At 45.2% G+C, this 12,412-nt stretch overlaps 1 protein-coding gene across 1 annotated transcript in view; it reads right to left on the bottom strand.

Annotated features, from left to right (window-relative positions):
* Window positions 1-12,412, bottom strand: part of CARMIL1 (capping protein regulator and myosin 1 linker 1) — a 995,540-nt gene that overhangs the window by 432,824 nt on the left and 550,304 nt on the right. The window contains exon 13 of the mRNA XM_085607022.1: window positions 1,718-1,821. Within this exon, the coding sequence (XP_085463148.1) occupies window positions 1,718-1,821 (104 nt within the window). The remainder of the gene's footprint in view (window positions 1-1,717; window positions 1,822-12,412) is intronic.

Here is a 12,412-nt window from a genome sequence, read left to right as displayed (position 1 = left end):
GCAGTGATCGCGGGCGAAAGTAAAAAATGATCGCGGGTGCTTAATGAGCATGACGAGGTTTGCCAGCCTCTGCTCCTAAGTGCGTGCCCGCGCACATGCACTGTAGCTCTAGGTTGGCCATGGTAGCATTTTTTTGAGCCCTCACAAAAAGTCTCGCCAGACCAGCGCATGGCCTGGGTCAGGAGAGACCTAAAAAGAGTGAGATAAAGAAGCAGGGAATGTCTAGCGGTAATAAAAGAAATGGACGTAAGACTATGTAGTCTTGGTATCTGTCTTCCCCAACATTCAATAGCGCCAGCATCGGACTTCTAAGCAAAAGTTTGGGTGCAGCACAAATCAATCAGGGAAAGGTTGCATGGCTACTGAGAAAAGCATTGGCACATTAAACGCAGCCTCAAATATTCTCAACTGATAAGATTTTAGTTGTGTCACTAAATGAGTACAAGTAAATATTAACGTGACATAGCACAATGTATTTTCCGCACCCTCTTTGAAGTTGCCTTATCCTCTGGTAAGTATACATAATGTCAGTACAGGGGAACTTCCAAGGGCAGACAGCATGTTATGGCAGGAATGTTATATAAAAGAGGATGTTACCTCAATGTTCATACCTCTGGCACTCACACTGGTAACTCTAAGTATGGAAAGCCTTGTTTAATGAGTAAAGAAAGGCTCTGGTGACATACCTGTGAAGTACTATAGTTAGCTTTGATAAACCTCAGTCATTTCTTGTGTACATTCTATTCTTTTTCTATCACCATACTATGTTTGAAATTAATCACAGTGGTGCTGCTGAGAAGAGTTGGTCCTGTCCGTGAAAAGCAAAGAAGCCCTGTTGGAAAATGCTATTACGGTCCATGACAAAGATTAGTGGCATAATCTTGGGCTCTCAAGAGTGACATCTCTGGTCTGCTATGAAATCCCCTTCACCTGCACTGCTTGGGGAAAGATGATCTTCCAAGGAGGTGACTCTGATATCCTAACCGACATTCGCGACTCAATCTGGCAGACCATCTATAAAATAGGATTCTATATGGTATGATACAAACTTAAGGCAGCTGTTCTTAATATGTGAAGTACAGGAGAGCATTATATCCGTGTTGTACATACAGGTGTGTTCTGACATTAAAACGCACCTGTAATAGGAAAATTACTTCACTACTTACTTGTAAGACCTTATTACAAGAGAGTACAGATGCCACAGCATTTGCCTGTCTGCACTTTTAAGCAGTCAGTTTTTTAAAATCTCATTGCCAGGATTTATCTGCTTGTTTTTTCCTATATAATGTCCATTCAGCAGCACCCTATGTACTATGATGTGTAGTGTTTTTTTCTTATCTCGGGCCATGAAGGCAAATCATCAACACCCAGTCCCTCCCCCTTAAATCCAGCAACCAGCCCACAGTGTAACTGAACCATTACACTTTACCAACTTCCCAAGTTAATGAGCAAGGAAACCATGTAGAGAGCTCATGTCAAGTGTCCCAAGGTCTTGGGCAGATTATGCAGTTTTGTCTCAGAGTTCAGAATAAATGAAGTAATTTACAAGGTCTTTTAAATTGACACCACCAATACAAAAACATTTCAGGCAATTTTCTTCACAAAAACAACTTCATGAATACAATTATGTTTTCAAGTACAACAGGCAAGCTCCACATGGTTACAATACAAAATTACACAGATAATCTCAGGCACATAAAAATCACAGTAAACCTACTGCAAGTTCATCTCCCCGAAAGATATTCCCTGAGAGATCAAGGTGGGTGAGGGTGCTGGCAATCAGCGGGTTGGCACTCAGTGATTGGGATAAGCAATTCACTCCTGCAAAAAAAGAAGAAAATACTCATTGATCTCAATTATTACAATATGTCTTCAACTTCATGCAGTGTGCACAGCCATTATGCTCCTTGCCAAGAGTAAGTCATGTAGCTGCAGCTAGGCATTTCTCCCTATTCTACCATAGCATTTTGTGAGGCAAAATATATCACTAAAAGGCAAAGAGAGCAACTTAAAGATAATGTACACTAGGGACATCTGTTAAAAGGTGGTGCTTGGTATTGTGAGCACACTAAGACACTTCACACTAAGCATCAGTGGACTCAAGCCATCAATTCATCATCCTTGCTGAAAAACGTGAAATTGCAGGCAACAAGAAAACATAATAGTCTTCCTGGAAGGCATACATGTCGTTCCTCAAAGGTCCAGAATATATATAATGAGGTTTATTTTGTGACTACGTAATTGGGGATGGTAACTTCAGCAGCCTAGCAGAAGTTGTTTACATGCAGAACTGACATCTGTTTAAGTGAGGACTTGGTGGAGTAGGGAAAGGATTACAAAAATTCCCTGTGCAGAATCCCATGGGTTCACAAACTTGCTGGAAACATTTATTATAACTGGATATGTGTAATACGTTTATGGCATAATATACCCCAACTATACATTTTAAGGATATGGCAAGTCACAGAGGAGTTCAGTGGTCAGACAGAGCGACACGGGGGCAGGCGGTGTGACTTTTTAAGTTCATAGAAGTCTGAGTTGATTTGCGTTATCCTTTTTAGGTTTGAGGTGTAATGTGGCTTGAGCCATGCATCGCAAACTTATTCTTTAAGTCTGAGCCTAAGACATCTTGTGGGCATTCTGAAAGCTTCCCCTGGGAATGTATTTCGCCCATTGCTTACTACTGGTTTTGTGGTTTGTAACTCACAGTTGCTTGCTTTGTATTTGCTGGCTTTATTTGCTTTAGACTGTCCAGGTGGAGTTTGTCCCTCCAGTGAGTATCCCCGGTTTACTGTATCCTTCCGAGTACTCGCTTGCTGTAAACAGGCCTTTAAATCTTCTGATCTTGTCAAATTTGCTGTGCATTCAAAGACAGAGGTCAAATGTCAGGCTCTGTCTTCCGAGGGAGCTTAGTGTTTACTTTTCTTTTCAGACTAGAAAGTGAGAGAATCTATGTGATAATCCGGCTGAGTTCCCATGTGAGAGGAGAGGATGTAGGATGTTAATTTATTTAGCACACAACAAAAATGTACTTTGATGACCCTTCCACTATGTGCCACACCACTCTATTCTAAGACACCCCACTCCGCTCTAAGACATGCCACTCTGCTCTATGCAGCTCCACTCTAAGACACTCTACAACAAGCCACAACAATCCACGACACTAAACGTGACACTGCTCTACGCCCCTCCACTCTAATCCTATCTACCCCTCTTCACTCCATTTTACCCCAAACTATCCCTCCACTCTACCCGAATCCACTCTACCCCACTCCACTCCACTCCACTCTACCCCATTCTACACCACTCCAATACAATCAACCCCACTCCACCCAATCTACCCCACTCCAATCCATTCTACCCCACCCCACTCAATCAAACCTAAACTAATCTAACCTATCCCACTCCCTCCCAATATACCCCACTCCAATCTAACACAGCCCAATATAGCCCACTACAAGCTACCCCGCCCCACTCCAATCCAATCTACGCCATTCCACTCCCCTTCAATCTTCCCCAATCTACCCCACTCCACTCTACCACAACCTACCCCACTCAAATCCGATCGACCACAATCCATTCCACTACACTCTACCCCAATCTATTCCATTCAACCTAACCTAAACAACCACACCCCACTCCACTCTACCTAAATCTACTCAAATCTACCCGACTCCAATCTACCCCAAACCATCTCACTCTAATCTACCCCATTCAAACCCACCCACCCCTTACTAGCCCACTCCACTCTACCCCATTCCAATTTACCACAATCTACCCCACTTCAATTCACTCAATCTACCCTACTTCACTCCAATCTGCCCAGCTCGGCTCCACTCTTTCCCAATATACCACACTCAACTCTAGCCCAATCTACCCACTACATTTCAATCTACCCCACTCCAATCTAGCACATTCAGCTCAAATCTATCCCATTCCACTCCAGTCTCACCCACCTCACCCTAAACCACCTCACTCCAAACGAACCCACCACACCACAATCTAACTCACCCCAAATCAATCCAATTCCAATCTATCCCATAACAATTTACCCCAGTCTACTCCACTCCAATCTTCCCCAATCTACTGGACTCCATTTTACTTACCTCCACTCCAATCTACCCAACTCCGCCTACTCCACTTCATTCAACCTAACCCAACCACACTCCACTCGACTCCACTCCACTCCAATCAACCCCACTCCACTCTAACCTAAACTACCACACTCCTTTCAAATCTACCCCAATCTACCCCACTCCATTCTACCCCAAACCACCCCACTGTAATCAACCTCAATCCAACCCTCTCCACCCTAATTCACCCCATTCCACTCCACTCTACCACACTACAATGCACTCAAATCTACCACACTTCACTCTACCCCTGTCTATCCCACTCCAATCTACCACAATCTACCCCACTTCAATCCACCCAATCTACCCTACTCCACTCTAATCTCCCCCACTCCACTCTTTCCCAAAATACCACCCTCCACTCTACCCTAATCTACCCACTCCACTTCACTCCAATCTACCCCATTCCAATGTAGCACACTCAACTCTAATCCACCCCATTCCACTCCAATCTAACCCGCCCCACCGTAATCCACCTCACTCCAAACTACCCCATCCCACCCCAATCGGCCAGACACCAATCTACACCACCCTATGTAATCTGCCCCACTCTACCCAATCCACCCCACTCCAACCTACCCCATCCCAATCCACCCACTTCACGCCACCCCCAATACAACCCACTCTAATCCACCCACTCTACCCCACTGCACACTCATCTACTCTGCTCCAATCTATCCTTTCCAGTTCACTCCAATCTACCCCAATCCACTTCACTCCACTCTTCCGCAATCTACCCCACTTTTATCAACCCCAAAATATACCCCACTCCACTCTACTCCAATCTACCCTCACTCCTATATACCACACTCTGACCTACCCCAGTCCACCCCATTCCACTTCAATTTACCCCACTTCACTTGAATCAACCCCATCCCCTCCACTCGAATCTACCCCAATCCACTCAAATCTACCCTACTCTACTCCAATCTGCCACACTCCACCCTAATCTACCCCATCCACCCCAAACTACCCCGATTCAATTTACCCCACTGCAATCTATGTCAATCTACCCCGCTCCCTTTGCTCAAATCTACCAAATCCAATGTACCCCACTCCAATCTACCGCACCCCACCCCACTCCACGGCAGTAACTTTTAGCCATGCTGAACAGCAGCCACATTGTTGTACAACATAGCTAAAACACATTGCCAAAGCAAATAGCTCTCACTTAGGCAAGGCCTACTGGCTTTGTCAATGCTTGCTTTAGGTTTGGCGTGTAATGGCACTCACACCATTCACATTAAAGATTTTGGATTATATGCACACTAAGGAGCTTTGGTTCAGCCATTTACTTATTTAGCTAGTTTCGTTCAAATATTGGATGAGACATTGCAAGTCACACCTTGCATCAGACAGCAGGCACATTAGTTGCACCTTTTTCTATTAGCTCTCTGGGGATACACTTCTGCCTCCAGTGAAATGAATGAGCAACTATTTTATATCTGAAATTTACACTTTGTCATCAAACATTTAATTCATGATTTCATCCATGTTTTGAATAACAAAAGCAGTCAACGTTTAATTGTTTTGCAACGCAAGAGAATTTTTTTTCAGTGCTTATTTGAGAGCATTAAACACACTGTCTTTTCCAATGTTTATTAATGTATAGTTGTGGTTAGCCATCCCCTTGCGTGGTGGGGTTGGGTGTAGGGGTGGCTCTAGAGCCAGGCCATGATCAAAAACCTCCTGTTCGGAGGAGCCTAGCCTGCAGCCGAGATGGCCGCCTAGCTCTTCGGCTCCGCCGACCCTTTCGCCCTTCGTCGATATCCTGGCAAGAATCCTGCGCCTCCGAGCCCTACGCTTACCTGCGCCACGTCCCTGACCACGATACTTTGACTCCGGTCGAAACCGGAGCTCCCCCGGCGGAGTTGGGCCCTGGTTTCCATTCCGGCCTTCCAGGCGGTCGCGGCCGGGCCATTGTTTAGTGGGGACGGCCGGCGGCGACAACGATAGCAGCGGCCGCTGTGGAGAGGGAGGAGCCGGTACACCGGACCTGGAGCGCGGTGCTGGGATTCTCACAGCAGCCTTTTTCGTGCTCGGCTGCCCAGCGCGCCCCGCTCGCAACATTGTATCCAGCTCCCGTATACTGTATCCCGGCCCAGCTGGGAGAGGGCCGGGATCGCTTCTTTGTTGCAGCCTACAGCAGCGGACGCCATCTTCCGCATCGGAAGCCCTGGTCTCGCCGGTGGGTCTCCCTGCACCACAGATTCTCCTGTCCCTGAAGCCTTTCCACGACCGGCTGCCTCCACGTTTCCTGCACCACCGGGGCCCCGCAGAGAGCTTATCACCTTCCAGATACCGATGGTTGGTGAGGGGGGCTTCCTCCCCGGGGCGCTCGATGGTTGCTTGCCTAAGATGGCGGACGCAACAGCACCCTCCATCCTTGATCCACCGCTGGGGCTTCGCGACATCCTGGCAGCACTGGAGGACCTGTGGTTGGCCTTCCGCGACTCTGCCACTGGTTTGGAGGACCGGTTTGATCGGACTTTTTCAGCTGGCCATGATGATTCTCCAGTGCGGCATGTTAAGCCACATCTTCAGTCGACTGTCGGTGGATCACCCGAGTTGAGGTATGTGGCGGTTACGGGGGGACGTGTCCCAGTGCCCGCTGCGGTACTCCTCGGCTCTGCCCTGGAGGAGTCTGACAATCCTGCTCCCTTGGTATGGCCGGAGCTTGTGCCTCAGCCGCCGTTTTGCCCATCTCCTCTGTCCTTTGGTGCCACGTCTCTGAGCGTCCTCCTGGACTTGCTTCCTGTACATCGGCCGGCCGCTACTCTGGGATTTATGCATCGTCCTGCTCCCTGTTGTGCTAGCCACCGCATAGCAGTGGCGCATTCTGTGGTCCTTTACTATCGAGCTTCGCTCCAGTTTGACTTGTCTCTTACCCCTCGATTGCTGCAACGGACTCCATGGTGGCCCATCCCGTCCAGGTTGGCTGTACTGCAATTGGACTCTGTTGGACTGCAGATTCGAAGGGGCCAAGGCTGAGGAAGGGGGTTTTTCTTGTTGCACATTGATACGTATATGGCTGGGACTGGGACTTGTGACTGTTGGAGGTACATTTAGCAGGGTGTTAGGTCGGGGCCTGGGGTTGGGTGACCGCGGGTAACGATTTTGCTTGTATTGAATAGATCCTTGGCCCTCCTCCGATCAACCGTGACATTCTTTTTCTTTTTCTTCTCTTTCTCTTCTCCTACATTTCGGGTACTCTTTTGGGGCGACAGACACACTGCTAGGGGGGGTAGGCCGTAGCCTCTGCATGCGTGTAGGGTGGGGGGTATATTTCCTTGTTGTTTTTTTTTTTCTATGGGCCTCCTTTTTCTTTCTTTCTTTTCTCTCTTTCTCTTCTCCCTTTCTACTCTTTACCTTTCTCGTTTGTTCTCTCCTTTCTTATTTCTTGGGTCGGGGGGAGGATTGGGAACTTGTGGGTAGTGCTTGGGGATCGTCATGTGATATGCTTCTTTTCTATCCTGATTTTATTGAGTGCGATTGATTACCTTACGGATAATGCTTGCTGACTCTTCTGATGATCGTTGCCCACTATAGTCCTAACTGCATTGCTCTGATTCGGATCCTTCCAGACCTGTTGCTATGGACTTATTTCAAAACTTTATAAAACTTAAACCTCATCATCCTGCGCTCGGCGGCACAATTGTGTATAACGTAATCTGGTCTATTTGTGCTTGTACTGATATGCTGCTGAATCGTATAATTGCTTGCTGATGTGCCCTTTTTTTATGTCGAGGCCGGCCTGAGGGTTGTAGGCCCGTATTTGTCTGCACATACTGTTAAATAAAGGTTTTCCAAAAAAAAAAAAAAAAAAAAAAAAAAAACTCCTGTTCACCAAACCCCCTTTCTTTTAAATATAGCTATATAAAAAACAGGGTTATTGGCCAGACCGATTACATTTTTCAAATATTAATCAATAGTTATAATAAAACCTATATTTTATAGATACGCATATTGCAATGTTTAACAGCAATTATTGTCTCAAAATATGTTAAATACGCATTATTTTAAACAACCATTAACCAGACTTTTCTCTTTGTCTTTTCTTTTTTTTTAATTTTCAGGCCACAAAATGCAGCCATAAAACCAACCACATCCCTGCACTCCAGCTTAAGAGCATACAGCTCCAGCTCGGAGTGCCTTAAAAATAATGGTAAGCTCTCCTGGGGTCATGGATTCAATGATACAGGAGATATACTGTGATTCTTTTATGTTGCTGGGGGGCTCCTGCACTCTCTGCAATCCTCAACAGCATTTCAAAAAGGTTTGGTGGTGCCCCTGCCCCACCAGGTTCACAAAATAAAATTAAATAGTCGTTGCAGGACATTATGGGGTGCTCCTTGCCTGGAGCAGTGAATAACAATTAATTTTGGTTTTTAGGTTTTTTTGGGGGGTCTCGCTCAGGGCACAAAAACTTTATTTACACTTTGGGGCCTCAAGGCGGACCCCGAAGGCCCCACCAGCCAGCACCCATCCTGGGTGCCAACTGGAGCCGACTATTATAATTTGTACCGTGGGTGCCCCAGTGCCACTCAGGGTGCCCATAATATGCCAACCATTGGGGGTCACAAGGGAAGCCCCAAGGACCCGGCAGCCCCTGCTGGTTCCCAGCCAGCACCCTTCCTCCTGCATGCTTGTGGGAGCTGGCTCTGTTGCTTTGCCCCACCTCATGGAAACACTTATTTTCTCGGGCAAAGATGTGTTTCCTGTCCGGGAGAGTGCAGACAGGGAGTTAAGTTTATATTCCCTGCTCGCACTCTTCTGGGTAAGGAGCAGGTAAGTATACCGGAGGATGGGGTCCCCATGATACTGCCTCTTTGGGCCTGGGTGATGGGATCTCCGGGGCAGTGTTTTGGGAAGGGGAGGGAGGCCACATATTTCCTTCACCTTAAATAAAGATATTGGCCCCCAGGGGATGCCCCCACCCAAAATTAAATGCATGCGCCAACCATCCCAGACCCTGGCCTAAAATGGGGAGCTTATATTTTCAAAAGGGAGGGAGCTCGCCTTTTTTTATTGGGATAGCGGATCTGCAGATCCTCTGTGAAGCTACTGTCATTAGAGATGTCATCAGTGTGTCACTGACCATGTCATGAGTGATGTAATATGTGAGGTCATAAGCAGTGCATTGCGGGGCGCAAGTTATAATTGCAGAATTTCTCTGGTTTTGTGCGTGTGAAATCTGAGCTATAATGTCCCTGTAACCTTTGATTTTTTCAGTGAATTTCTAAGGTTCTTTAAATGCTAATTACTAACTACAACGTCTCTGTAACCTTCCTCATGATTGTGCACTGTTGTGCAATGACCTAGGCACATTAACTGGAGTAGGACTGGAAATCCTAATAAAGGATACTTTTGGTAAATTGATGATGCTTTTCCCTCACACTGTCTTGGTGTACTCTAACACATGCTAAAGACAGAAATGGAAGTGGTTCAATCAATTCTGTCAAACAAACTGACAAAGCCAGGAAACATGTTAATAAAACTGCAGCTGCATTCCTCAGAGACCATCGCATGGGCTGTATCTATAACAACAATCTGCGTTTTGACATGCATGGAATTTATAGAAAAGTTGGAGTGCACTTTAAAGATGAAGGCAATAGGGTGTTTCTAAGTAACCTGAAACTCTGCATCCAGTCTTATGTGTAGCAGTCATATACACACAACCAGAGCCACCTTAGTACGCAAAATATGTGAAGTTTTTTCTAAAGTTTTTTTTGTTTAGTATTTGACAATCTTCGCGGCAACGTCGCAATCCTTGTGAATACGTCCCATAATGGAAAACAAAAGCAGACATTCAATGACCACCAACACACGCAAAAATAATACGTAAAAATATCCATTCTGAACATTGCACTACACATATTACTATATACATACTTCTTTCAAAGCATGTTCAAACTCACATTTTTGTTCCAAGTTTCTTTAAAAACCATCTTTCAGACCTAATTACCGTTTTCGCAGTAATTCACCGTGCTGTGTCGACGCCGTTAACAGCATCGATCACGCCATTTCCATAAACTCTAAAACACATATATCCACACATACTACAGTTTATCACACACTAGTGGCTTCTTACAGTATTCTCTAAAGTCATGCTTTTCTAGAGAGTTTCTATAAAAACCATCTCTGAAACCTGTTTTATGTTTTCGCTGTGACTCCGGAGATTGTGATGACGTCGGTAATTGCGATTCCCCCGGACACGAGCGAAAACAGAAAACAAAAGCAGACATTCAATGACCAACAACACATTCAACAATTAGAACTACATAATTAATTCTGACCAGCACAGTGGATAACTCACTATATAAATAACTATACATTTTATTATCAGAATCTCAATATCTCTAAACTAATGCGTATTAATGATTCACTGATATATTTTTTTATATTCCCACCAATCTTCGCGGCGACGTCGGTAGTCGCGACGTCCCCGCGACAGTACATGGGGGGGCCACGCTGGCAGTCACAGCATTGTCATGAATATCTTGTGTGATTTAAAAAATTAATTTCGGACACGTAACTTGTATCACTAACACCCCCATTTCACAAACATCGGGTCAGAATACCTCTACTCTGATCCCTTATTTTGGCTTTTTCAGAAATTGTCAGTCCCGGGAACCGTTCTCGATCAAAAAAATTGTGCCAACTTTTTATTCAGAGTTATATATATATCAATGGGGTGACCCGATAGACCACTGGACTCGGGTAGATAATGGTACATAAAAATTGGTAGTCACAGTGAAAAATATTTACAAAACATCAGAAAACATGTATGTAGTCATTATGCAGAGAAATATAACAACACCAATAGTCATAATGTGATGAATCACAATGATTTAATCAATTAGATCAGCGTTGTTAGAAAATCAACGGTTCATATGACAGACTGAATGTCAAAATCACAAATTTAGCAAAGACAGGTGCAAGCAAAGTGAAAGTGCAAAATTAGGGTCAGTGCAGGTGATGTGCAAGGGGGGAGATAGTATCACTGTAATCCAGGTTTGAGATGGAGAATAAAGACAAGTCGACGTTGCGACCCCTTCGGGAGCCAGCACAGTGCGAAACTTGGCGGTGGGGTCTTCTTCAGGATTGGAGGGTTTGGGGGGGGGGGGGGGGGGGGGGGCAGGGGGATCACCAGCATCAGCAGGCAAACATTGTGCTGGACTATATGAATGGAGGCCCACGGCGCTCCATTAGTGATTAGGCAGAACCATGGGTAATTAATATCCTTGGTAGAGTGACAAATCTTTGGCGAAGCTCACACGGTTCGAACGTAACCAGTGGCTGTGGGCCCTGCCCCCCCAACCCTCCAGTCCTGAAGAAGACCCCACCGCCAAGTTTCGCACTGTGCTGGCTTCCAAAGGGGTCGAAACGTTGACTTGTCTTTATTCTCCATGTCAAACCTGGATGACAGTGATATTACAACTGCATCCAACATTTATGTTCTAGCATTCAATGTACCAGCCAGAAAACTGGCAGGATAGGTTGTTTAATTCAATATGGATGTATAGATTTGCACTACCTTCCCCTTGCACATCACCTGCACTGACCCTAATTTTGCACTTTCACTTTGCTTGCACCTGTCTTTGCTAAATTTGTGATTTTGACATTCAGTCTGTCATATGAACCGTTGATTTTCTAACAACGCTGATCTAATTGATTAAATCATTGTGATTCATCACATTATGACTATTGGTGTTGTTATATTTCTCTGCATAACTTTCTATTCAGGTCCCGTCCAACCAAGCAGAGCATTCCTGTTGGCGCGTGCATCCGCGATTAATCTGGAAACTGTTGCGAAATATCTGTGGCCAGGGATATCACTATAATATTCAGCTTAAATTTCACAAAAACTACTGAACGGATTTACACCAAATAGGCAAAAGGCACTTCCTTGACCCAACATCTACCTCCCTGCCACATTTGGTGTAAGTCCGTTCAGTGGTTTGGGCTGTAGCTGCAGCTAAAGGTTCCAATAGGGATTAACATTACAAATGCACCCTTATTTTGCACCCCAATTTCTCGGTCTCCACTACAAGGATCACCCCCAAACTTTCCACGACAACCAGGACCTACTTTGACACTTTTTGGGGAAAATTTCATTATGATGATTTGTCAAATTACGCCAAAGTTATAGGCAAGTCAAAAAATGCTTTTCCTACGGAAACTAGGTCCTCACTATAACTACATACTGGCGACTGCCAGTAGAATATGGAATGGAATATATTATATATATATATATATATATATATATATATATATAT

This window comes from Triturus cristatus, chromosome 5_2 (assembly GCF_964204655.1).
Source record: "Triturus cristatus chromosome 5_2, aTriCri1.1, whole genome shotgun sequence".
NCBI classification, from domain to species: domain Eukaryota; kingdom Metazoa; phylum Chordata; class Amphibia; order Caudata; family Salamandridae; genus Triturus; species Triturus cristatus.
Note: the sequence above shows the minus strand (reverse complement) of the source record. Positions and strands in the feature narration are given on the sequence as shown.